Below are 27962 nucleotides of genomic sequence, written 5' to 3' on the forward strand. Positions count from 1 at the left end.
TTATCCAAAGTGGAAATGGCCTTGTGTAAAGACACTCCGTAAATCTTACTGAGTAAAATCTCAGGGCTGCAAGGAGATACTCAGACTTCTCTAGAATCTCTTCTACTGATTCTATTCTCCTCTTTCCAAATCTAAACTTATATTCCCAATTTGTCAGTTCAGTTCAGTCACTCAGTGGTGTCCGACTCTTTGCAACCCCATGGACTGCAGCACACCAGGCCTCCCTGTCCATCACCAACTCCCAGAGTTTATTCAAACTCATGTCCATTGAGTGGGTGATGCCATCTAACCATCTCATCGTCTGTCATCCCCTTCTCCTGCCTTCAATCTTTCCCAACATCAGGGTTTTTTCAAACATCACTTCTTCACATCAGATGGCCAAAGTATTGGAGCTTCAGCTTCAGCATCAGTCCTTCCAATGAACACCCAGGACTGATATCCTTTAGGATGGACTTGTTGGATGTCCTTGCAGTCCAAGGGACTCTCAAGAATCTTCTCAAACACCACAGTTCAAAAGCATCAATTCTTTACAGTCCAACTCACATCCATACATGACCACTGGGAAAACCACAGCCTTGACTAGATGGACCTTTGTTGGCAAAGTAATGTCTCTGCTTTTCAATATGCTATCTAGGTTGGTCATAACTTTTCTTCCAAGGAGTAAGCGTCTTTTAATTTCATGGCTGCAGTCATCATCTGCAGTGATTTTGGAGCCCCCCAAAATAAAGTCAGCCACTGTTTCCGCTGTTTCTCCTTCTATTTGCCATGAAGTGATGGGACCAGATGCCATGATCTTAGTTTTCTGAATGTTGAGATTTAAGCTCAACTTTTTCCACTCTCCTCTTTCACTTTCATCAAGAGGCTCTTTAATTCTTCTTCACTTTCTGCCATAAGGATGGTGTCATCTGCATATCTGAGGTTATTGATATTTCTCTCAGCAATCTTGATTCCAGCTTCTGCTTCCTCCAGCCCAGCGTTTCTCATGATGTACTCTGCCTATAAGTTAAATAAGCAGGGTGACAATATACAGCTTTGATGTACTCCTTTTCCTATTTGGAACCAGTCTGTTCTGCCATGTCCAGTTGTATCTCTAATTTTCTTGAAGATATCTCTAGGCTTTCCCATTCTAACATTTTCCTCTATTTCTTTGCATTTTTCACTTAAGAAGGCTTTCTAATCTCCCCTTGGGTGCTATGCCTATTTTAGTCCACTGGCCATTGTGGAATGCAGAGTTCTGTACAGGCCCAAACCCTGTACCTACTACTGAGGAAAGTAAGCACTGTACCAGGTCTCCAAGCACTGTCCTCAGGAAGGTTTTTTTTTTGTAAGTGGACTTCCCAGGTTGCTCAGTGGTAAACAATCCAGTGCAGCAGACACAGAAGATTTGGGTTTGATCCCTGGGTCAGGAAGATCCCCTGGAGAAGGAAATGGCAACCTGTTCCAGTATTCTAGCCTAGAAAATACCAAAGACAGAGAAGCCTGGAGGGCTATAGTCATGGGGTTGCAAAGAGTTGGTCGCGACTGAGTGACTTAACAGCGTTCAGAGCATTTAAGTAAATTACAAAAGTTGTACAACAAGAAAGTGGTTATATGTCATTCTTTTCATGTATGAGTTTGCTAATGTTTTGTTGAGATTTTTGTTCCATGTTCATGAAAGATACTGCCTGAAATTTTCTTTTCTTGCTGTATCCTTGTCTGGTTGGGTATCTGGGTTGTGCTGGGCCCCAAAATGCCTTGGGAAGCATTCCCTCCTTTATTGTCTAAAAATGATCAGCCACGCTTGGTGCAACTTCCAGCCCTGAAATAGTGAACACTTTGAGGGGGAAGCAGCAGGAATTGAGATTTGGGTCCCTTGATTATTTGGGTCCCACAATTGCAACAAAGAAGCCAGAATGGGTAAATAACGGAGTTCACACTGTTCCGATGGTTGGTGCTGGTTAGTGTAGGAGGAAAGTCAGCCATGCATGGACACAGAGTCAAGAAGTTTCCCCAGGCCTCCAAACTGGACACTGTGTCCTTTTTGTGTGGAAAGGAGCCAGGTAGTAAAAGTCCAACACATTCTGTCTTTGTTTCCTTCAGATGACCCTCTCTCTACTCCTCAGTTCTGTTACAGGTAGGTTCCTGCCTCCCTCCCACCTGGGTCAGCTTCTCACAGAGATATCCCGGCTGGATTGTAGAAATAAAACACGTTAATTCTTCCAGAGAAAGTGAAAAATGGGAACAATCCCAACTCAGCATATAAGACTGGTATAACTTTGATATAAACATTTAGAAAGACATTAATGGAAAGGGAAATAAAAATTGAAGGTCAAGTCTGTAATTCCTAAACAAAATACCAAAAAAATTAAATTTAACAACATGAAACAATAAAGGATAGTACATGGCAATTAAATGGATTTGTTCCCCAAAAGCAAATTGATTCAATGTTCAAAAATCAACTTAAGCAATTAACCATATCAACAGAACAAACAAATAAATCATAGCATTTCAATGCAAAAATATCACTGTAGGGACTTCCCTAGAGGCCCAGCGGTTAAGACTTCACTCTCCAGTGCAAAGAGTGGGGGTTCGATCCCTGGTCATGGCAACTAAGATTCCACGTGCATCCGGGCCAAAAACCAAAACAAAACAGAAACAGTGTAGTAACAAATTCAATAAAAACTTTAAAAATGGTCCACATCAAAAAAAACTTAAAAAAAAAAAAAAAGAAATATCACTGTAGAAACTACACATCTATTTATGATAAAAAAGAAAAAGATTTGGGAAACTATGAATAGAAGGAAATGTACTTAATCTGATAGTGCATCTACATCACACTTACACCAACCATCACAGCTGCTGGTGAAACCTTAAATTATTTCTCCTTGAGATTGAGAACAAGATACAAATACCTGGAATTATCTTTTTATTTTTTTTTCTGTTTACAGAGTATACAGAAAAAGAGACATATTCACTACAGTCTACCCCTGGTTCCAGAGCAGGCATGCATGTGTGCTTTCTCTCGCGCACACACACACACACACACACCACACGCTGGGGTAATCGTATCTCACTCGTCACCGGTGGGTGTGGACGATCCCAAGGCATTTCCAGTATTTATACAATACCTCGCTCCGAAAAACACCCAGAGCTCCTCACACACATAGACGCATCCAGCAGAATTAAGTAAAAAGGCTCCTGGGCACAGACTTACGCACCCACCGGGCCTTCGCTTCCGGGAGCTGTGCGTCTGCCTTCTTGGTCCAATCTGGACTCTCCAGGCGGCTGGACTACTGTCTGCTGGGCGCGTCGGTGGGCAGGGCCGGGGATCCTGTCAGCTCTTCCCTCCGCCCCCGCTCCATCGCCAACACCTCATCGCGTTCCAAGGGCTCCTGTCCCGCGTTTGCGCCTTGGCGACCTCCTGCCCGTAGAGCGCAGTTTCTGGACGCGAAGCTGCGCGAAAAAGGGAGTCAGTCTGGGGTCTGGATTCTTATTGATCCAAGGACACGCGTGGGGAGGGGCCGCGCGCGGGGACAAGGACTTCTCCCGACTCCTTCCGGGGATGTCTTCGTCCATAGACGCGTGGTTTCCAAATTAGCCTGGTGTTGATGTGAGTGAGTTGCTACCTGCGACTGTGGCGCACACCTTCGCATGAGAAAGCCTGGACAGAGAGCCCCCGGGGGAGCCCGCCACTTCTGCGCCTGCTTCCTCATGTCTCGCTGGAGGCCAACCCCTGCAAGCCCGGCAGACGCCCCTCGGTCTCCAGCACCAAGGAGGGACCCTGGAGAGCCTTCCAGTCGCCCGCAGCAACGCGGTCTCCCGCCCTGGGACTGGCGAGTGCGGATCTTTCCAAGGTGCACGCGGGTTCGGCGCTCGTGTCCTGCGCGGTCACAGTCTGAAGGGGCGCGCCCAGACCTCCACGCTGGCGACCCCCAGGTATGATCAGCCAGGCATGCGGACTAGCTTCCAGGCGCTGGTCGGCATCCCCTCCTCGCGCCTCTTTGTGAGGCCGCCTGCGGGCCCCATGCTGTCTACCCGGGGCCAGTACGCCGTGAAGAAGAGGAAAAAAGCCGTGCCCAAGAAGTATGTGCGTGGCAGAGGTGGGGGGTGGGAGGGCAGCGAAGACCCGGAAACCTGGTTGGGGGTGTGGAGGGGGGGTCTTAGTCCTCCCGCGGTCCTCAACCCGTCTCTCTGCGGGTCTCCCGGGGGTTCGATCGCCGACTTTATCTACTCGGGAAGGATAGATTTCGTTTTAGAGTCCCCTCCTCACCCCTGACACCCCTGCTGGGTTCTTGACAAGTTCAAAGCTGAATTCGGCCTGGGGTCGGGCTGGTGACACTAGTTTCTGGGAATCACCGGGTTTCGGGGTTAGTGACCTGTGCCTCTGGGGCCCGCGCCCCGGACTAAGGCTGGGTTTTCCGAGCGCGCACACGTGCGATAGGGGTCCCGGATCACATTGCGGCTGGAAGGGACAGGTTTGCAGGTTTGAGACCGTTCAAGCCCTTTACAGACTCAATGCAGAGGCCTGCTGGGAGAGGACCCCTACGGGGTGAGGACCCCTGCGGGTGTGCGTCTGGCCCGAACTGACCCGAAAGGGTCCCCTCCAGGCCCTGTAGGGGTGGCGGGAGGACACTTCTGAGGACAATGAATCGGAAGTCTAGTGGAGGAGAGGCTCATTGGGCAGAGCCCCTGGCCAGAACTCCAAGGGTCTTTGCCCGGCGCGAACTGCTGAGGCGGCCCCTGAAGCTGCAAGAAGCCGCGCGGTCTTCCAAGAGCTTCCCAGGCCCTGGAGACCCGGGGAGCAATATACCCAGCGCCAGAGGCGCGTCCATGTCTGAGAAATTTCTAGTTACATTTATTTTTTAAATTAAAAAAAAAATGCCTTGAGAGAAGCAAGATACAAAAGAGAAACTTTTCCATGATTCCATTCATATCTACCCTGGCTCCAGGTGAGTGATCACACTATCATGATTATCTGGGTCATTAAGACCTTTTTTGTATAGGTCTTCTGTGTATTCTTGCCACCTCTTCTTAACATCTTCTGCTTCTGTTAGGTCCATACCATTTCTGCCCTTTATTGTGCCCATCTTTGCACGAAATGTTCCCTTGGGATCTCTAATTTTCTTGAAGAGATATCTAGTCTTTCCCATTCTATTGTTTTCCTCTATTTCTTTGCATCGATCGCTGAGGAAGACTTTTTTATCTCTTCTTGCTATTCTTTGGAACTCTGCATTCAAATGGGTATATCTTTACTTTTCTCCTTTACCTTTCACTTTTCTTCTCAGTGGGGCCTGGAGGGGCATAAAGGGGGAGGTGGGGTGGGACATAAAGGTGTGGGCCATGATTAGGGACATAAATAGGTAGGGCGTGAAGGTGGAGCTGGTTTAGCTGTTGGGGCTGAAGCTACAGTGTCTGCCAGGAGGGTTGACATACTTTCTCAGCGGCTCACCACCTCTTGCCAGGAACTTCTGGCCCAGGGGCATCATGTGGCCTTCTCTGCACCAATTGCAGGGAAGGGAGCTGCAATTGGTCCTGTCAGAAACTGCAGACAGCAGAAGTAGCCCCCAGCGACCAGGTCTGCAGGGTGTCATGGCTACTTGCTTCTCGATTTATATGTGCTTAGCTTCCTTGGTATGCAAATTATGTCATTAAAAAACTTTATTATTTATTTGACTGCTCTGGGTCTTTGTTGCTGCAGGGGCACTTTCTCGTTGTGGTGACTGGGCGTTACTCTCTAGTAGCTGCGGCACAAGGGATTAGTTCCCGTGAGAGGGTAACAGGCAGGAAGGCCAGTGGTCTCCAAATGGAGAAAATAGGCTGCAAGTGTCACACACTTTTTCTCTCTCTCTTAAGTGGCAGAAGGAAACTAGTGTTACATTTTTTCCCCCTTCTCGATACAAATTTAAAAAGAGATTTCTCTTAAAATTCTGTTGCCATAATGACACCTGGTTCCACCTGAACTAAACTTTTCTCAAGTCTTGAGCTGACCGGTGCATGCTTCTTGTGGAAATGTTCGTCTTAAGCTGTGTTAATGTGCTATGCATTTACCCTAGACTGTCTTCAAGTCAGTTCCGCCTCAAGGCTTAGAATCCACGTGACAAATGGGTATGTTATACTCTTAGGTTGTTCTCCTAATCTATGTTAATGACACTATATATTTGTATGGAAATCTGCCTTTCTTCAAGATTCATGTCAGACATTTTATGGCCTGGGTTGGCTCACCTGGTACAATGTTATCTCAAAGTGCATGTTGTGGGTGAGGGGCCTGGTGCCATTCTCTGAGTATTCAGACATTTCTTTTCTTTAATTAGCAAACTACACGACTGAGCAGCTTCACTTTCACTTTTCACTTTCATGCATTGGAGAAGGTAATGGCAACCCACTCCAGTGTTTCTTGCCTGGAGAATCCCAGGGATGGCGGAGCCTGGTGGGCTGCCATTTATGGGGTTGCACAGAGTCAGACACGACTGAAGCGACTTAGCAGCAGCAGCAGCAGTAGCTATATAACATCCAGCTAAAGACTAGCAGGGGGGCACTCTTTCTGCCCCCTTCTGATGTCTATGTCAGAAGCTTTCTCTACGTCTTTTATACTTTTTAATAAAACTTTATTACACAAAAGTTTTGAGTGATCAAGCCTCGTCTCTGGCCCCGGATTGAATTCTCCTCCAGAGGCCAAGAATCCTGGTGTCTTTCATGGTTCAGCAACAACCTTTCACCTGCAGCATGTGGAATCTTCCCAGACCAGGGATAGAACCTGTGTCCCCCTGCATTGGTAGGCGGAGTCTTAAACACAAGACCACCAGGGAAGCCCCTCAGAATGGCATTTTTATGTCTGTAGGATCCTTTGTTTTGAAAATGTATGATTGTGCCTTCAACTGGTGGAACGGTTCTGAGTGTCTGAGAGTCTGTCTTCCAGGTTATAGTCCTCAATCTGACTTGAATAAAATTCCATCTTCTTGGCTGCTAATTGAATTGTTGCCACAGGGACATGCTGGTGGTGAGTCCGGAGGGCAGACCATGCCTGTCCAGCTCAGCCGCCTGGGCCCACATAGCGGTCAGACAGGGCCGGGGAGGAGAGCTGGCTCTGAACTGCAGGCTGCGTTTGACACACCTCTCCACCTTGCTTTCAGACCACATCTCTACACCTCCACCCATCACCAGACAGCCCTGCTGCTTTAGCCCCAAGTTGAATAGGTCTCTGCTGGTACTTCCCTTGCCCCGGTTGATCCAAGAACCGCAACATAGTTCCCAGTTGTACACGTGCTTCCAAACGGCACAGGAAAGAGCCCCAGTGCACCAGCCCCAGGAAGCCTGCCAGGGCGAGTGTGCCCCCTGACCCCACATCCAGGGATTACTTGTGCCACAGGGAGGGAGCTGCACCTCAACGCATCCGCACATCCATCCTTGGGACTTCTTCATCCTGGGGGCTTCTTTGCATCTGCTACTGAAGGAGGAAACAGAACAGGCTCCGTCTTGAAAGCAGGACTCCATCTTGGGCCAGACTGTGGACTTTGAGCTATTTGCTATGGAAACGACATACCAACTGGAAAACCGGGCCCCTGGAAGGAAGTGCCCCAGGGCTCGTACCTAGACTCTCTTGCCTAAAAGAATACCCTAATTATCTGTGTAACTGAATAGAATCATACATTCTATTATGCTTATTGGGGTGTGACCACAGGCCTATTGATAATTGTCCACTGTTACTACCTAGGCTTAAGGCATATGAATAATGGGTTAACTTTGATTCTTTCTTTTCCTTTGTTCAGACTAGTTTCAGGGAATTTGGGGAGATGGGTTTGGGCACATACACTTAGGGTATAGAAGGTTTTCACAAAAAACTGGTAGGGGTGCTTGGCTAAGAGACTTGGCCTTGGGCCCGCTGGTATCTGCATTGTTCTTCTGAGTGAGTTTGTTTCCTGGAATGCGTGGCTACACTACCAGGAGCTCCAGATTGTAAGACTCCCTCATCCTCCTTTGACCGGTCCTCACTTAGAGGTACTGTCCAGTTCCGTGAATAGGTCCCTAGGTGGGCAGGAGGGTGCCCAAGGAAAGGTCTGGGGGCTGACCTGTCTCAGGCAGCCCCAGGGAAAATCAGGTTTCGACTTTAGCCAGGAGCCAAGGCAACACAGGCAGGACGAGGGGAACTTTGCCTCGGGTTGCCTTCCCCATGGCCCAGTTCAGCCTCACAGGACTTCCTATTGCCCTATTGGTTTATCAGTTTGATCCAGTCACCCGGAGAACCCGGCCTTGACAGCAGCATTGATTATCTCTGGGCCAAGACCCCAGGCCAGGGCCAGGGCCAGGAGCCCATCTTCTGGCCCAGTAGTGTCAAGTGCTGTCAAAGAGGCTGAAGCCTGCCAGGGACCCACCTCCCACCCTCTCGACACTGTGGACCACCCCAATGGGCACTGCTGTCCCTGCCTGCAGTCCAGTCCAGGCAACAGTATTGCCAGACTTTCCTGCCACCAAGGGGAGGGATCCTCAACTCCTGATACCAAGGGAGGGGGACTCAAGGTTTCTGCCTTCCAACCCCAACCCTGAGTCTGGCCACACCCTACCCTGAAGGCCACAGCAACTGAAATAACCCCAGGCCCCGGGAGAACCAGAAGCAGTGACCTGGAGGTGGAGGTGGGGAGGCACAGGCCCCCTGCTCTCCCAGTCTTCCCTGGCCCTGGGATCAGTCCCAGGGCCTCTGTCAGCTGGCTCTCACTTTCAGCCCCCATTTTAGTCCTGAGCCTCCTCAGCACCAGCCCTGCTTCCCTGCAGCTACAGAGGGAAGTGAGCTTTCCTGGGCCAATGGCACCCCCGACTCCCCACCCTTCTCAGCTTGTCTTCACAGTGACAGCCCTTGAGCTCCATGAGCCTGGGAATTGCTCCCTAAAGGACCCACCCTAGTCTTCAAGGCAAGGGGGCCCTTCAGCTCTGGCCTGCCAGCCCCCAGCTGAGGCCCTGGAGAGAGTTTGGCAATTCTTCCTGGGAAGTTCTGGGAAGGCCCACATCTCTGCCCCATGAGGTCCCAGGGTTTGTGTGCTGCTGTTTCATGGCTTTATTTTTATTTGCTTTTAGTTCAAATTTATCACATTTATTCAAATGCAATGAGAAATAAGGCCATCTGGAATATACACCACAGGGTATAATCAAAATTAAAATTGGGGCTTAGACGTTAGTTGTCTTGTATGAGCCTCAGAAGCCAACTTACATGTCGGTTCACAGTATCAAGACTTTCTTGAGCAGGACATTTAAATTCAGGCATTCATCCCTCTCAGGCCCAGAAAACTTGGGTTCTTATAACTGAGGTGGATGGAGCCGTCTGGGCATCAGGAGACAGATTGGGGCCAGTTGCACTCACTCTTCATTTCATCTGGCTGGAGCTCAGACATGGCCTGGGCCCCCCATGATGGCAGTTGGATGGCCTTAGGGTCAGGCAGGCATGGACAAGGGCTGCCCAGTCCCTCACCTCTAAAGCACCCCTTGAATTAGGAGCTTCATGGCATGTCTGCTAGTAGTGTGCACAGTAAGACCCTTTCGTGACCTCCTCTCACTCTGTTTGGGACGGAAATGACTGGCCTCCTGTCACGGAGAGCATGGGAAAAGACGCACCATTCAGGCACATTGGCAGGAGGCCAAGCAGGGAGGTTTGGACTCCAAACTTGAATTGGAGCAAAGCCAGGGCTGAGACTGGCGACCTCCTCCAGGACACAGCCCGACCCCAGCATCACCCATTCATCATGCTGCTCCCTTTGTGTGAGGTACAAAGGGGGGGCCACTCTGGAAACGTTCCCCCTTGTGATGGGCAGGGTGTGGGACACTGGGTCACATAGGCCGCACAGCTCCCAGTACACAAAACTCCCTGGGGAACTTGCTCTATACTCAGGAAGCAGGCCTCCCCGATCGAGGCTATGACCTTGCCTAGCTGTGGGACTGTCTCAGCAAGAACCCAGGGAAGCTAGGAAATGCCAGGTTAGCAAGGCAGCACTATGTGCCTGGGTGGTCCTGGAGGAACTGTGCCTGTGCCCAGGGTAGCAGGCCTCACTCAAGATCAGACTGTAGGCAGGTGGAGGGCAGGGGGAAGTGGGGACATCACAGTCCCCAGCCAGACATGCTGCAGTTGGGTCCCTCTGGACTGCAGTGTTCTCGTTCAGAAACAGGTGTTGGATGGTGTGGATATACCACAGGTATACTCCTTCCCCTTCTTCTGCCTCTTATATCTTGTGTGAAGCTGCCCTAAGTGTCCATGATCTTAGGGGGAAGCATTCAGTCTTTCATCTCTAAAAACGAGGTTAGCCTTGGGTTTTGCAGTTTATCAGGTTAGATAAATTTCCTTCTGTTCTAATAGTGTTGAATTTTGTCAAATTCTTTTTTCTTTTTCTGAGTCTATTTGAGACTGTTAACAGCCTCTGGAGGGAGGCCAGAGGTCCCCAAGCGGCAGGAGAAATAAACTGCAAGTGGCAGATGTCTTTTCTTTTCTATTCCTGTGTTGCCATGGTGACACCTGGTTCCACCTGAACTGACCAATGCATTTTTCTCATGGAAATGTCTTTTTAACGCTATGTTAATGAACCATGCTTTTGGACTGTGGTGTTAGAGAAGACTCTTGAGAGTCCCTTGGACTGCAGAGAGATCAAACCAGTCAATCCTAAAGAAAATCAGTCCTGCATATTCATTGGAAGGACTGATGTTGAAGCTGAAACTCCAATATTTTGGCCACCTGACGCAAAGAACTGACTCCTTGAAAAAGACCCTGATGCTCTGAAGGATTGAAGGCAGGGGGAAAAGGGAACAAGAGAGGACAAGATGGTTAGATGGCACTACCAACTTGATGAACATGAGCTTGAGTAAGCTCTGGGAGGTGGTGATGGACAGGGAAGCCTGGCATGCTACAGTCCATGGGGTTGCAAAGAGTTGGACATGACTGAGTGACTGAACTGAACTGAGCCAAATCTTCATCCCTGAGGGGCTGGAGTCCTCAGTACTTCTGCTTTAATTATAATAATTCATGTTTGATGATTCATCAGTTTACTTCAGTTCAGTCGCTCAGTCGTGTCTGACTCTTTGCAACCCCATGAACCGCAGCAAGCCAAGCCTCCCTGTCCATCACCAACTCCTTGAGTTTACCCAAACTCATGGCCATTGAGTCGGTGATGCCATCCAACCATCTCATTCTATGTCGTCTCCTTCTCCTTCTGCCTTCAATCTTTCCCAGCATCAGGGTCTTTTCAAATGAGTCAGCTCTTTGCATCTGGTGGGCAAAGTATTGGAGTTTCAGCTTCAACATCAGTGCTTCCAATGAACACCCAGGACTGATCTACTTTAGAATGGACTGGTTGGATCTCATTGCAGCCCAGGGGACTCTCAAGAGTCTTCAACATCACAGTTCAAAAGCATCAATTTTTTGGTGCTCAGCTTTCATTATAGTCCAACTCTCACATCCATACATGACTACTGGAAAAACAGCCTTGACTAGACGGACCTTTGTTAACAAAGTAATATCTCTGCTTTTTAATATGCTGTCTAGGTTGGTCATAACTTTTCTTCCAAGAGGTAAGCATCTTATAATTTCATGGCTGCAATCACCATCTGCAGTGATTTTGGAGCCCCCCAAAATAAAGTCAGCCACTGTTTCCACTGTTTCTCCATCTATTTGCCATGAAGTGATGGGACTGGATGCCACGATCTTAGTTTTCTAAATGTTGAGCTTTAAGTCAACTTTTTCACTCTCCTCTTTCACTTGTATCAAGAGGCTCTTTAGTTCTTCTTCACTTTCTGCCATAAGGGTGGTGTCATCTGCATATCTGAGATTATTGATATTTCTCCGAGCAATCTTGATTCCAGCTTGTGCCTCTTCCAGCCCAGGGTTTCTCATGATGTACTCTCATGTAAGTTAAATAAGCAGGGTGACAATATACAGCCTTGACGTACTCCTTTTCCTATGTGGAACAAGTCTGTTGTTCCATGTCCAGTTCTAACTATTGCTTCCTGACCGGCATACAGAGTTCTCAAGAGGCAGGTCAGGTGGTCTTGTATTTCCATCTTATTCAGAATTTTCCAGTTTACTGTGATCCACACAGTCAAAGGCTTGCAATCCCACGTTGAAGACCAGGAAGGGCAGAGGTGAGGAGATACCCCTCGTCCAAGGTAAGGAGCAACGGCTGTGCTTTGCTGGAGCAGCCATGAAGAGATATTCCATGCCTAAGGTAAGAGAAACCCAAGTAAGACAGTAGTTGTTGCAAGAGGGCATCAGAGGGCAGACACACTGAAACCATACTGACAGAAAACTAGTCAGTATAATCACACTAGGATCACAGCCTGGTCTAACTCAATGAAACTAGGCCATGCCCATGGGGCAACCGAAGACGGGTGGGTCATGGTGGAGAGATCTGACAGAATGTGGTCCACTGGAGAACGGAATGGCAAACCACTTCAGTATTCTTGCCTTGAGAACCCCATGAACAGTATGAAAAGGCAAAATGATAGGATACTGAAAGAGAAACTCCCCAGGTCAGTAGGTGCCCAATATGCTACTGGAGATCAGAGAAGAAATAACTCCAGAAAGAATGAAGGGATGGAGCCAAAGCAAAAACAACACCCAGTTGTGGATGTGACTGGTGATAGAAGCAAGGTCCGATGCTGTAAAGAGCAATATTGCATAGGAACCTGGAATGTCAGGTCCATAAATCAAGGCAAATTGGAAGTGGTCAAACAAGAGATGGCAAGAGTGAATGTCGACATTCTAGGAATCAGCGAACTAAAATGGACTGGAATGGGTGAATTTAACTCAGATGACCATTATATCTACTACTGTGGGCAGGAATCCCTCAGAAGAAATGGAGTAGCCATCATGGTCAACAAAAGAGTCCGAAATGCAGTACTTGGATGCAATCTCAAAAACGACAGAATGATCTCTGTTCATTTCCAAGGCAAACCATTCAATATCACAGTAATCCAAGTCTATGCCCTGACCAGTAACGCTGAAGAAGCTGAAGTTGAACGGTTCTATGAAGACCGACAAGACCTTTTAGAACTAACACCCAAAAAAGATGTCCTTTTCATTATAGGGGACTGGAATGCAAAAGTAGGAAGTCAAGAAACACCTGGAGTAACAGGCAAATTTGGCCTTGGAATACGGAATGAAGCAGGGCAAAGACTAATAGAGTTTTGCCAAGAAAATGCACTGGTTATAGCAAACACCCTCTTCCAACAACACAAAAGAAGACCCTACACATAGACATCACCAGATGGTCAACACCGAAATCAGATTGATTATATTCTTTGCAGCCAAAGATGGAGAAGCTCTATACAGTCAACAAAAACAAGACCAGGAGCTGACTGTGGCTCAGATCATGAAATCCTTATTACCAAATTCAGACTTAAATTGAAGAAAGTAGGGAAAACCACTAGACCATCACGTATGACCTAAATCGAATCCCTTATGATTATACAGTGGAAGTGAGAAATAGATTTAAGGGACTAGATCTGATAGATAGAGTGCCTGATGAACTATGGAATGAGGTTTGTGACATTGTACAGGAGACAGGGATCAAGACCATTCCCATGGAAAAGAAATGCAAAAAAGCAAAATGGCTGTCTGGGGAGGCCTTACAAATAGCTGTGAAAAGAAGAGAAGCGAAAAACAAGGAGAAAAGGAAAGGTATAAGCATCTGAATGCAGAGTTCCAAAGAATAGAAAGGAGAGATAAGAAAGCCTTCCTCAGTGACCAATGCAAAGAAATAGAGGAATACAACAGAATGGGAAAGACTAGAGATCTCTTCAAGAAAATTAGAGATACCAAGGGAACGTTTTATGCAAAGATGGGCTCGATAAAGGACAGAAATGGTATGGACCTAACAGAAGCAGAAGATATTAACAAGAGGTGGCAAGAATACACAGAAGAACTGTACAAAAAAGATCTTCACGACCCAGATAATCACGATGGTGTGATCACTCACCTAGAGCCAGACATCCTGGAATGTGAAGTCAAGTGGCCCTTAGAAAGCATCACTAGGAACAAAGCTAGTGGAGGTGATGGAATTCCAGTTGAGCTATTTCAAATTCTGAAAGATGATGCTGTGAAAGTGCTGCACTCAATATGCTAGCAAATTTGTAAAACTCAGCAGTGGCCACAGGACTGGTAAAGGTCAGTTTTCATTCCAATCCTAAAGAAAGGCAATGCCAAAGAATGCTCAAACTACCACACAATTGAACTCATCTCACATGCTAGTAAAGTAACGCTCAAAATTCTGCAAGCCAGGCTTCAGCAACATGTGGACCGTGAACTTCCTGATGTTCAAGCTGGTTTTAGAAAAGGAAGAGGAAGCAGAGATCAAATTGCCAACATCCACTGGATCATGGAAAAAGCAAGAGAGTTCCAGAAAAACATCTATTTCTGCTTTATTGACTAGAGAGTTCCAGAAAAACATCTATTTCTGCTTTATTGACTATGCCAAAGCCTTTGTGTGGATCACAATAGACTGTGAAAAATTCTGAAAGAGATGGGAATATCAGACCACCTGACCTGCCTCTTGAGAAATCTGTATGCAGGTCAGGAAGTAACAGTTAGAACTGGACATGGAACAACAGACTGGTTCCACATAGGAAAAGGAGTACGTCAAGGCTGTATATTGTCATCCTGCTTATTTCACTTTTATGCAGAGTACATCATGAGAAACGCTGAGCTGGAAGAAGCACAAGCTGGAATCAATATTGCCGGGAGAAATATCAATAATCTCAGATATGCAGATGACACCACCCTTATGGCAGAAAGTGAAGACGAAAAAGTCTCTTGATGAAAATGAAAGTGGAGAGTGAAAAAGTTGGCTTAAAACTCAACATTCAGAAAATTAAGATCATGGCATCCGATCCCATCACTTCATGGGAAATAGATGGGGAGTGGAAACAGTGTCAGACTGTTTTTTTGTGCTCCAAAGTCACTGCAGATAGTGACTGCAGCCATGAAATTAAAAGATGTTTACTCCTTGGAAGGAAAGTTATGTCCAACCTAGACAGCATATTGAAAAGCAGAGACATCAGTTTGCCAACAAAGATCCGTCTAGTCAAGGCTATGGTTTTTCCTGTGGTCATGTATGGATGTGAGAGTTGGACTGTGAAGAAGGCTGAGCGCCAAAGAATTGATGCTTTCGAACTGTGGTGTTGAAGAAGACTCTTGAGAGTCCCTTGGACTGCAAGGAGATCCAACCAGTCCATTCTGAAGATCAGCCTTGGGATTTCTTTGGAAGGAATGATGCTAAAGCTGAAACTCCAGTACTTTGGCCACCTCATGCGAAGAGTTGACTCATTGGAAAAGAGTCTGATGCTGGGAGGGATTGCGGGCAGGAGGAGAAGGGGACGACAGAGGATGAGATGGCTGGATGGCATCACTGACTCGATGGACGTGAGTCTGAGTGAACTCCGGGAGTTGGTGATGGACAGGGAGGTCTGGCGTGCTGCGATTTATGGGGTCGCAAAGAGTCGGACACGATTGAGCGGCTGAAGTGAACTGAACTGAACTGAGATGTTTTTCTGGAACTCTCTTGCTTTTTCGATGAAACAGCTGACGTTAGCAATTTGGTCTCTGGTTCCTCTGCCTTGTCTAAAACCAGCTTGAACATCAGGAAGTTCATGGTTCACGTATTGTTGAAGCCTGGCTTGGAGAATTTTGAGCATTACTTTGCTAGCGTGTGAGATGAGTCCAATTGTGTGGTAGGTAGTTTGAGCATTCTTTGGCATTGCCTTTCTTTGGGATTGGAATGAAAACTACCTTTTCCAGTCCTGTGGCCACTGCTGAGTTTTCCAAATTTGCTAGCATATCGAGTGCAGCACTTTCACAGCACCATCTTTGAGGATTTGAAATAGCTCAACTGGAATTCCATCACCTCCACTAGCTTTGTTCCTAGTGATGCTTTCTAAGGGCCACTTGACTTCACATTCCAGGATGTCTGGCTCTAGGTGAGTGATCACACCATCGTGATTATCTGGGTTGAGAAGATCTTTTTTGTACAGTTCTTCTGTGTATTCTTGCCACCTCTTGTTAATATCTTCTGCTTCTGTTAGGTCCATACCATTTCTGTCCTTTATCAAGCCCATCTTTGCATGAAATGTTCCATTGGTATCTCTAATTTTCTTGAAGAGATCTCTAGTCTTTCCCATTCCATTGTTTCCCTCTATTTCTTTCTACTTATCACTAAGGAAGGCTTTCTTATCTCTCCTTGCTATTCTTTGGAACTCTGCATTCAGATGCTTATATCTTTCCTTTTCTCCTTTGCTTTTAGCTTCTCTTCACAGCTATTTGTAAGGCCTTCTCAAACATCCATTTTACTTTTTTGCGTTTCTTTTTCTTGGGGATGGTCTTGCTCCCTCTCTCCTGTACAATGTCATGAACCTCCGTCCATAGTTCATCAGGCACTCTGTCTATCAGATCTAGCCCCTTAAATCTATTTCTCTCTTCCACTGCATAATCATAAGGGATTTGATTTAGGTCATACCTGAATAGTCTAGTGGTTTTCCCCACTTTCTTCAATTTAAGTCTGAATCTGGCAATAAGGAGTTCATGAAATACCAGACCACCTGATCTGCCTCTTGAGAAATTTGTATGCAGGTCAGGAAGCAACAATTAGAACTGGACATGGAACAACAGACTGGTTCCAAATAGGAAAAGGAGTACATCAAGGCTGTATATTGTCACCCTGTTTATTTAACCTATATGCAGAGTACATCATGAGAAATGCTGGACTGGAAGAAACACAAGCTGGAATCAAGATTGCCGGGAGAAATATCAATAACCTCAGATATGCAGATGACACCACCCTTATAGCAGAAAGTGAAGACGAACTAAAAAGCCTCTTGATGTAAGTCAAAGTGGAGAGTGAAAAAGTTGGCTTAAAGCTCAACATTCAGAAAATGAAGATCATGGCATCCAGTCCCATCACTTCATGGGAAATAGATGGGGAAACAGTGGAAACAGTGGCTGACTTTATTTTGGGGGGCTCCAAAATCACTGCAGATGGTGACTGCAGCCATGAAATTAAAAGACGCTTACTCCTTGGAAGGAAAGTTATGACCAACCTAGATAGCATATTCAAAAGCAGAAAGGTCCATCTAGTCAAGGCTATGGTTTTTCCTGTGGTCATGTATGGTTGTGAGAGTTGGACTGTGAAGAAGGCTGAGCGCCAAAGAATTGATGCTTTTGAACTGTGGTGTTGGAGAAGACTCTTGAGAGTCCCTTGGACTGCAAGGAGACCCAACCAGTCCATTCTGAAGGAGATCAGCTTTGGGATTTCTTTGGAAGGAATGATGTTAAAGTTGAAACTCCAGTACTTTGGCCACCTCATGCGAAGAGTTGACTCATTGGAAAAGACTCTGATGCTGGGAGGGATTGGGGGCAAGAGGAGAAGGGGACGACAGAGGATGAGATGGCTGGATGGCATTACTGACTCTGAGTGAACTCCGGGAGTTGGTGATGGACAGGGAGGTCTGGCATGCTGCGATTCATGGGGTGGCAAAGAGTCGGACATGACTGAGTGATTGATCTGACCTGATCCACAGCCAGCTTGTTTTTGCGGACTGTATAGAGCTTCTCCATCTTTGGCTGCAAAGAATATAATCCATCTGTTTTCGGTGCTGGCCATCTGGTGATGTCCATGTGTAGGGTCTTCTTTTGTGTTCTTGGAAGAGGGTGTTTGCTATGACCAGTGTGTTCTTGTGGCAAAACTCTATTAGCTTCTTTTCGGCTTCATTCTTTACTCTAAGACCAAATTTGCCTGTTACTCCAGGTATTTCTTGACTTCCTACTTTTGCATTCCAGTCCCCTATAATGAAAAGGACATCTTTTTTGGGTGTTAGTTCTAAAAGGTCTTGTAGGTCTTCATAGAACTGTTCAACTTCAGCTTCTTCAGCATTACTGGTCGGGGCATAGATTTGGATTACTGTGATATTGAATGGTTTGCCTTGGAAACGAACAGAGATCATTCTGTCGTTTTTGAGATTGCATCCAAGTACTGCATGTCGTTCTCTTTTGTTGACCATGATGGCTACTCCATTTCTTCTAAGGGATTCCTGCCCACAGTGGTAGATATAATGGTCATCTGAGTTAAATTCACCCATTCCAGTCCATTTTAGTTCGCTGAATCCTAGAATGTCAATGTTCACTCTTGCCATCTCCTGTTTGACCACTTCCAAATGGTCTTGTTTCATGGACCTAACATTCCAGGTTCCTATGCAATATTGCCCTTTAGTCGGGCCTTGCCTCTATCACCAGTCACATCCACAACTGGGTGTTGTTTTTGCTTTGGCTCCATCCCTTCATTCTTTCTGGATTTATTTCTCTACTGATTTTCAGTAGCATATTGGGCATCTATTGACCTGGGGAGTTCATCTTTCAGTGTCCTATCTTTTTGCCTTTTCATACTGTTCATGAGGTTCTCAAGGCAAGAATACTGAGTTGATGCTTCATATCTTTTATACATGAGTAATTCATATCTTTTTAGAATTTACTGAGGTTTGCTCTATTGCCTGATGTAGAATCTAGCCTGGAGAATGTTCTGTGAGCACTCAGGAGGACCCTGCATCCTGCTCTTCACTCAGACGGTAAAGCGTCTGCCTACCATGCGGGAGACCTGGGTTTGGTCCCTGAGTCAGGAAGATCCTCTGGAGAAGGAAATGGCAACCCACTCCAGTATTCTTGCCTGGAAAATCCCATGGATGGAGGAGCCTGGTAGGCTACAGTCCATGGGGTCGCAGAGAGTTGGACACGACTGAGCGACTTCACTTTAGGTCCAGCTGGTTTACAGTGCTGTCCAACTCCTTCATTTTCTTGTTGAAGTTCTGACTGGTTATTCTATCCATTGTAGAAAATGGTGTATTGATGTCCCAACTATCATCCTTTCTTTTTCATCAGCTTTGCTCTGTGTATGTCAGTGCTCTTTTGTGAGGTGCACATGTATTATAATCATTAGGTCTTTCTAATGGGTGGATTCTTTCATCATAAAATGTCCCACTTTTTTTTCCTGATTTTTGTTTTAAAGTATATTTTACCTAAAATCAGTAAAGCCACTATGACTTTGTGATACAAGTTATATGCTATTTGCACGAAATATATTTTTCCAGTCTTTTACTTTCCATCTATTTGTATCTTTGAATCTAGATAGAACATGCTTTTTTAATAGCAGATAGTAGGGTAATGCACATACACACACAGAGTCTGAAAAATCTGCCTTTTGAATGAATTGTTTAACCCATTCACATTTACTGTTATTATTGATATAGTTGGATTTACCTCTAGCATTTCACTTTTTGTTTTCTGTGTGTCTCATATCTATTTATTTACTTGACTTTTTTGACCTCTAATCATCCTTTTTAAAAACTTACTTTTTTTGGCTGCGCTGGGTCTTCATTGCTGCTTGTGGGCTTCCTGAAGTTGTGGCGAGTGACCACTGCAGTTCAAAAGCATCAGCTCTTCAATGCTCAGCCTTCTTTATGGTACAACTCTCACATCTATTCATGACTACTGGAAAAAACCATAGCTTTGAATAGACAGACCTTTGTCAGCAAAGTAATATCTCTGCTTTTTAATATGCTGTCTGGGTTGGTCATAGCTTTTTTCCCAAGGAGTTTCTTTTAATTTCATAGCTGCAGTCACCATCTGCAGTGATTCTGGAGCCCAAGAAAAGATAGTCTGTCACTGTTTCCATTGGTTCCCCATCTATTTGCCATGAAGTGATGGGGCTGGATGTCATGATCTTAGTTTTTTTGAATGTTGAATTTTAGGCCAGCTTTTGTGCTCTCCTTTTTCACCTTCATGAAGAGGCTCTTTAATTCCTCTTCACTTTCTGCCATAAGGGTGGTGTCATCTGCAAATCTGAGGTTATTGGTATTTCTTCTGGCAGTCTTGATTGCAGCATGTGCTTCATCCAGCCCAGCATTTCGCATGATGTATTCTGTATATAAGCAAAGTAAGCAGAGTGACAATATACTGCCTTGATGTACTCCTTTCCAGTTTGGAACCAGTTTGTTTTTCCATGTCCAGTTATAACTGTTGCTTCTTAAAGTCATCCTGAAATGACAGTGGTATTGCAGCGATCTCCACTCTCTTTCCCTGACCACACTCGACTCTGAAGGTCCATCCATTCCCAGCTGATTGCTCTACTGTTGTCAGCAATGCTCTAGGGGCATAAACTGTTCTATAGCCTAATAACCTAATTTAGGATTTACAGAAGAGAGAGTTCCCAAGGTCAGAGTTTGAAGTTTGTCCTCAGGAGGGCTCTTCCTGGCTGTCTCCTCCCCTGATTCTCCTGCAAACTAGTTGGCCTGTAATTCAGTCTGTGTCTTCATTGACTCTATGAACCTCCTCCCAACTGCCTTTCACCACACTTGTACTGCTTTCAAGAGTGCCCTTCTGACTGACCTCCTCTATGCAAAGAAAGTCTGCGCTTTTACAAGAGGTGAGGAGCTACCTGTTTTACAGCTTGCTTCTCCCAGCAGGAAGATCTCTGAGCAGGGTTTTGGGCTCTGAAGTGAGAACAGTGGCTCCCATCCATCTGGGTGACTCCCTGGCTTCAGGAGCTAAATGTTCAGTGGAGTGGGGGTCATTAGCCTGAAGTCTTCCCAGTTGTCTCTTCCCCATCTCATGAACTGGGAGGGCACCTGGGGCCATGTATAGTTAGAAGCACTATGTCCCTCCCATCTCATGAGCTGGAAGGGCACCCAGGACCCTGTATACTTGGAGGCCCTTTGTTCCCATCTCACGAGTTGGAAGGGCACCTTGGCCCTGTATAGTTAGAAGCACTATGTCCCTCCCATCTCACTAGCTGGAAGAGCACCCAGCACCCTGTATAGTTAGAATCATTTGCTCAAGGTGAAAACTCCACCCACTAGAGAAGAACAGAGCATGTTATCTCTCATCTGCTCTCACCCAGAACATATCTGTACCAACAGATAACCGGTGGGACAGAAGCCTGTGTCCCTGGCTCCACATGTCTGCAGTAGATTTCTGCTTGGCTCAGCTGAGAGGTTGGAGGGAATGAATAGTCTTGGTTCAAACAACAGACTTGTCAAAGATAAGGTGTCCCTAGGTGCGTGGATTTATCTCTGGGCTTTCTATTTTGTTCCATTGATCTATATTTCTCTCTTTGTGCCAGTACCATACTGTCTTGATGACTGTGGCTTTGTAGTAGAGCCAGAAGTCAGGCAGGTTGATTCCTCCAGTTCCTTCTCAAGATTGCTTTGGCTATTTGAGGGTTTTTTTTGTATTTCCATATAAATTGTGAAATTATTTGTTCTAGCTCTGTGAAAAATACTGTTGGTGGCTTGATAGAGATTGCACTGAATCTATAGATTGCTTTGAGTAGTATACTCATTTTCACTATATTGACTCTTCCAATCCATGAACATGGTATATTTCTCCATCTATTAGTGTCCTCTTTCTTTCACCAGTGTTTTATAGTTTTCTATATATAGGTCTTTTATTTTTTTAGGTAGATATATTCCTAAGTATTTTATTCTTTTCGTTGCAATGGTGAATGGAATTGTTTCCTTAATTTCTCTATTTTCTCATTATTAGCATATAGGAATGCAAGGGATTTCTGTGTGTTGATTTTATATCCTGTAACTTTCTATATTCATTGATTAGCTCTAGTAGTTTTCTGGTGGAGTCTTTAGGGTTTTCTATGTAGAGGATCATGTCATCTGCAAACAGTGAGTTTTGCTTCTTTTCCAATTTGGATTCGTTTTATTTTTCTAATCTGACTGCTGTGGCCAAAACTTCCAAACCTATGGGGAACACATGTACACCTATGGCGGATTCATGTCAATGTATGGCAAAACCAATACAATATTGTAAAATAATTAGCCTCCAATTAAAAGAAATAAATTTATATTGAAAAAAGACTTGTTTTTATTACTCAACTGTCACATTTAGCTGTTTCTTCATTTGTTGTATATGCTCTTACGACCATTTCCAAAAGCTTAAAATTAAATTTTCACCCATTTTGCTGGCTAGCATGTACACAGAGCTTCTCATCTCATCATGCCAGAAGTTGACGTTCTTTCTTTACCTTCTGATGTAAAGCAAATGCTAACCACTGTGTCTGAACTTGTGTCCCACCCCATCGCAGCACAACAGCCTCCAGATGGCCTTTATCCTCTGCTCCTCTGGGAGTTGCTGCAGTACCTGGGTGCACACCTGGAGGTCCAGCTCACTGCTACTGGAGTGGCAATAGGTAGCAATACACCTGTGCTCCCTCCTCCCCAAAGCTTCATCTGGCCCCTTGTGGCCCCTTTTCAACTTCTGTCTTGTGGCATCTGCAATGAACACTTAAGACATGTGGCTCTTTAATAGATATGAGAGCCTGAGGAGTAAGTTGCCCTCACTTAGCTGGCACTTAAAACTAAGGGTTATTGCCTCAGTTTCTTGTCTCATATGGCCCTGGCAAATACTTCCAAAACATCTCATGATTCATGTGGAATAGTTCTCACACTGAACCTGAAGGGCACTGCTGGACGTAGGGAAGTGGTGGGGGGGAGGGTGGGGAATCGAGGTGAGGAAGGGACTGAGCTCACCTGGGTGAAGCTGCAGGTTCTCAGACTTCCCATGTGGGGAGGGTGGTCCAGCTACCTGTTCAGATAGTTCAAAGATGATTGTTCTTGAACATAAAGAGGTTTTGAAGTTTTGCATATAGTTACCTTTTAAAAGAATTCTTCATTACTGAAATTGAGTATCAACAGTGCTAAGTAGTTTCAGTTGTGTCCGACTCTTTGGGACCCTATGGACTGTAGCCAGCCAGGCTCCTCTATCCATGGGATCTTCCAGGCAAGAATACCGGGGTGGGATGCCATTTCCTACTTCAGGAGATCTTCCTGACCTAGGGATCAAACCCACTTCTCTTATGGCTCCTGCACTGGCAGGCATGTTCTTTACCACTAGTGCCACCTGAGAAGCCAAACGAGTATCAGAGGAAAGAGGACAAATGCTATACACAGTGTTATTACACTGTTACTGCATCCAGTTTAGAGAAAGTGTTTCTTCTTTAACTCAAGACCTAAAACTTATGCAGCATGGTCTCAGGTAGAAAGAGAATGCTCCTCTCTTGTTTTTGCACCAGCAAGTAGCATGTGCATGATCCTCCAACAACGCTTGCTCTCAGGGAGAGGCCCTGGCGAGAGCGTCTGACTCTGGCAGACTCTGGCAAGAAGAGGCAAACACAGGAGGTGAGTCGTTCCCCATAGAGTTGAGCTGACCATCCCGGGACAATCTCTCTGAAACAAGTCAGCTATATTCATAATCTGAAATTAAGCACAAGTAACCTTAGTTTGCATAAAATAATCAGTACATTTAAAAAACAAGCAGAATGCAATATTGTAAAGCAATTATCCTTCAATTAAAAACAAAAACAGAGAATCAAGATACAAATGGCCCAGTAGGAAAAGTATGGATTATACAGAGGTTCTGATCCTTAACATAAACTGGCTCCTACAAATCAACTAAAAAAAAAAACCCAAAAACCCTTGCACACCATAAGAACTGCCAAGTAAGACACATCAAATGAGAAAGTAAAATGACCACAAACACATGAAAACATATACAGCACCATCAGACAGGATACTTATTTGACTGACAGGGACTCATTTTTTATTGCCAGTGTTCTCAGGTTTCCAGGAACAGCCTCTCCACTCCACCCTGTGCCCTTCCGAGGATGGAGTGCCCAAAGCTTCACCCCAGCAGAGCTGAGCCCCAGGCAGGCTGTGCGTATGAACGTGCTCCTGTGAGGAGGCTCATGGTAGCGGGCTGAGAGGGTGCTGACAGAGCCTGTGAGGACAAGCTGCCCCCACCTGCTGTGTGACACAATTGTTAAAACATGCAGAAGAATATATGGAACAGATTAAAAGTCTAATTTATTAAGTACAAAAGCTGATTATAAAAGTATATGACTGACCTAATTTTGTAGAAGTGTTTTTAAAGAAAAAAATTAAACCTGGAAAGGATTTACATCAAATACTAACACACTGTCATTAAACGAGAGGTAGGATTATGGGAGATTTAAATTTTATTCTTTATACTTTAATGTGCTTTGTAGATTTTATGCTGCAGCATAAATGCTTCTATATTCAGCAAAGAAAAATGCATAATAAAATACCTGCTTTTTGGGGTAATTTAAAAAATCTTTTCACACATTTCAAATGGCAGAATTACAAACAGTCCATAACTTTTATTAACATATTGATATAAAAATTTTTTCTGACATACAGAATTCCCAGAGAGTAATTTTAAAACATTTTAATGCTTCTTAAAATCTTAATTTACAAGACGTATCTTACTGCCACTTACCTTTCAATACAAAAATTTTACAATGCCTGTTGCTATAAAATGACAACATAAAGGGCTGGGTGGTTCCTCTCCTACAGGCCATTCTGTTATGAGGAATATCCATTAGTCCACTGCTAGAACCTCTGTATGTCAAACAATAAGTTACACATGTTATATACATAATTACACGAGGACTGTTCAGTTCCAGTATGTTCTTACATACCACACTGCATACCAAGAGCTACTGAGCACAAGCTACTTGTAGCCGAGAGTTAGATGTGAGAGTCAGCCCAGTCAGCCAGGCCTTTTTGGCGGAGAATTTTAAATGGTAAAGAATTAACAACTGTTAGGCACTGATTCAGGTTAATTCCAGAAACACCTGGCTGTTTCTAGGAAGCATGTGATTCGTAAACTTTCTGACCCGCAGTCCCTGACAGTTCGTAACACATTTTTTATTAGTGATACAAAAATACTCTGTCTTAGATTCGAGCTTCACTTCAAATTCTTAGAAGTATCTAAAGGATTTCACGTTCTCTGATTTATATTTACTATAATATTATATCACTCAGTTTAGTCGAGTTCAAATAAAATAAGTGAACATGATTTGGCCAAATTTTACAGGCACACAACTCACGATGCAACAGTGGCTGGCAAAGTTCTCGGGCCCTGGGCTGTACCACCACACATGTAAACCTCAGCCCACCGGTGAGTCCACATCTGCTGATGTGTAATAAAAACAGTAACTCAGTACAATTTTGGACAGTGAGAAGATCCTATACTGTGGTCATGAAAATCAGCACTTCAGCTGAATAGCAACAAGCCAGAAATGCAGAAAGAGGTTTAAAACTCAGCGTTCCTTTATCTTTCTGAAACAGCTGCTCACCTGATGGACCCTGTCGAGGGTTAGAGATGACACAGGCAGGCAGGCGGCATACCAATGTTCAGAGAGGAAGTGTGTGTGCATGAGCCTGGTCTGAGGCCCAAAGCAGGTCGGGGGTGGGGAAGAGGGGGCCAGGCCAGGATCATGCCCTGCCCACCAGCCTTTCTGTATTTTGCTCTTCCCTGTGAATCAGAACTGAAGCAGCTGTCCCTGGGCCTCAAATTCCTTCTCGCATAAATTCTAAGTATGACCTTGTCATCTGAAATGGTATAGTTGAATTTTTAAAATCGAGAACTGAATTTTTAGCCTAAAAAAAGTGCAAACTCATAATACAGCAGAGGACTATACCTACAGCACCTGCAGTGCCCGCACCAGGCTTCTTTCCCAGTCACACCATCTGTTGCAATACTGACATTCATGTTTCTGTAAATGTTCCAGATGATTAAAAGGTTTTGAGTAATTCAGGAAGTGGTTTCTAGAATGAGATGGGTATGTAAGCGCATGGGTGGGGCCCTGTGCTCAGGAGCCTGGGGTCCTCTCCCCAGGGGCTGCAGACGTACCCCAGCCCCTCCAATGGCTCATGAGGCCCCTCTGGGGCTGGTGCTGAGCAAGCTCACGTGCTGTAGGCCACACAAGTGGGGTCCAGCTGGTCGGGGCTGAGTGGGCTCACGTGTTGTAGGCCACGCAGGTGGGGTCCAGCTGGTCGGGGCTGAGCGGGCTCACATGTTGTAGGCCACGTAGATGGGGTCCAGCTGGTCAGCTAGGAAGCCATCGCGCAGGTGCATGCGCTGCTTCTCCCCACGGGAGTTGATGGGGATGACACCCGGGTCCACGATGACCACCACGCCCACCACCAGGTGGTGCTCCTCCAGCACCACGTTCGTCACCAGGGCCACCAGGTCCAGCGCGTCCTGCTCCAGCCCGTCCAGCTCCACCACCACCACCAGCAGGTTGGTCCAGGTGAACACAGCGCTGCAGGTAGAAGGCGAATGGTGTCACATGGGGCTGGGCGATGGCTTCAGGGGCCAAGGACACACAGGAAATGATGCCAGGCAAAGACCACTGAAACATACTTAAGTAGGTTTACTGACGTCATCCTCTGCTCAAGTCAGTTACAATTCAAAGGTTTGGCTAAGTGTGTTTTATTGGAATATCTACTCTAATTAAAGTTCTCTCTAAGAATCAAGACAAATCTGACAAAAAATGGTCCACTGGAGGACCCATCCTCTTTAGCATTCTTGCCTAGAGAACCCTAGGGACAATATGAAAAGGCAAAAATACATGACACCAGAAGATGAGCCCCTCCAGGTCGGAAGGTGTCTAATACGGGGAAGAGCTACTGGGGAAGAACAGAGGGCAATTACTAAGAGTTCCAGAAAGAATAAAGCAGCGGGCCAAAGTGGAAATGAAGCTCAGTTGTGGATGTGTCTGGCGGTGAAAGTAACGTCTGATGAAAGAACAATATTGCATAGAGACCCGGAATGTTAGATCCATGAATCAAGGTAAATTGGAAGTGGTCCAGCAGGAGATGGCAAGAGTGAACACTGACACCGTAGGAATCGGCAAACTAAAAGGGAGGGGAATGGGTGAATTTAATTCAGATGACCACCATATCTACTACTGTGGGCAAGAATCCCTTAGAAGAAATGGAGTAGTCCTCATAGTCAGCCAAAGAATTCGAATACAGTTGTTCAGTCACTAAGTCGTGTCCAGCTCTTTGTGACCCCTTGCACTGCAGTACAGCAGGCTTCCCTGTCCTTCACTATCTCCCAGCATTTGCTCAAACTCATGTCTATTGAGTTCGTGATGCCATCTAACCATCTCACCCTCTGCCACCCTCTTCTCCTTCTGCCCTTAATCTTTCCCAGCATCAGGGTCTTTTCTAATGACTTGTTCTTTGCATCAGGTTTAAAAACCATAGTTGTGACTATACAGACCTTTGTCGGCTTTCCTTCAAAGGAGGAAGCATCTGTTACTGCTTCTGTTTTTCCCCTCTGATTTGCCATGAACTGATGGGACCAGATGGGTTAGGGTTAGGAGGAGAGTGAAGAAGCTGGCTTAAAACTCAATATTTAAAAAACTAAGATCATGGCATCTGGTCCCATGACTTCATGGCAAATGGAAGGGGGAAAAGTGGAAACAGTAACAGACTATATTTTCTTGGGCTCCAAAATCATAGCAGCCATGAAACCAAAAGACACTTGCATCTTGGAAGAAAAGCTATGCTAAACCTAGACAGCATATTAAAAAGCAGAGACATTGCTTTGCCAAGAAAGGTCTGTATAGTCAAAGCTATGGTTTTTCCAGTAGTCGTACATCGATGTGAGAGTTAGACCATAAAGAAGGCTGAGCACCAAAGAATTGATGCTTTCTAACTGTGGTGCTGGAAAAGACTCTAGAGAGTCCCTTGGACAGCAAGGAGATCAAACCAGACAATCCTAAAGGAAATCAACCCTCAATACTCAGTGTAATATAGTTAACTTCAGCCAGTTTGATAAGTAGTCCAAGGCCCCTCAGGGATAAAGTCTGAATTCTTTACCTTAGCAGTCATGTAGGCACCGTGTTAATAATTATATAGCAACAACATCTTGCTTAAAGGCATGCTTTCCTCCTCAACAGGAACTCGTTCCTTCTGGCTAATCTCAAACTAAAGTTATCTCAGGATGCCTTGGAAAAGGGTCTGGTGGAACTTTTACAGTCTTGAGATATTCTTTTTACCTAAGCAGCCAACTGAAAAGTATATAATTTTCCGCTCAAGTTAACAACGTGGGGACTCTCTCTACCCACTTCTGATGTCTATGTCGGAAGTCT

The 27962-nt window shown here is 45.4% G+C and overlaps 1 protein-coding gene and 1 long non-coding RNA gene across 10 annotated transcripts in view; both read right to left on the minus strand.

Moving 5' to 3' along the window:
• Positions 1-11450: 11450 nt before the first annotated feature.
• On the minus strand, positions 11451-23645 carry LOC147378953 (uncharacterized). 3 transcript variants are annotated; one of them, XR_015133421.1, is made up of 3 exons: positions 22528-23645; positions 19339-19477; positions 11451-12168 (listed from the first exon to the last, which is right to left on the minus strand). It is a non-coding gene; the product is annotated as an uncharacterized LOC147378953 (long non-coding RNA). The 3 variants fall into 3 exon arrangements; XR_015133436.1 differs by having other exon boundaries at positions 19339-19474; positions 22528-23343; XR_015133453.1 differs by having other exon boundaries at positions 19339-19907; positions 22528-23343.
• Positions 23646-23835: 190 nt separating this feature from the next.
• The window catches only part of DIP2A (DIP2 acetate--CoA ligase A), a 120932-nt gene continuing 116805 nt past the window's right edge, over positions 23836-27962 (minus strand). For 6 of the 7 annotated variants that reach the window (XM_086317106.1, XM_086317030.1, XM_086316828.1 and 3 more), the window contains one exon: positions 23836-26123. In XM_086317106.1, the coding sequence (XP_086173232.1) occupies positions 25871-26123 (253 nt within the window). In that variant the 3' untranslated portion in view covers positions 23836-25870. The remainder of the gene's footprint in view (positions 26124-27962) is intronic. The other variant, XR_015132663.1, reaches the window with a different exon arrangement.

This window comes from Bos grunniens, chromosome 1 (genome assembly GCF_055505025.1).
Source record: "Bos grunniens cultivar Pamir isolate PY7600 chromosome 1, Bosgru_T2T1.0, whole genome shotgun sequence".
Classification (NCBI taxonomy): Eukaryota; Metazoa; Chordata; class Mammalia; order Artiodactyla; family Bovidae; genus Bos; species Bos grunniens.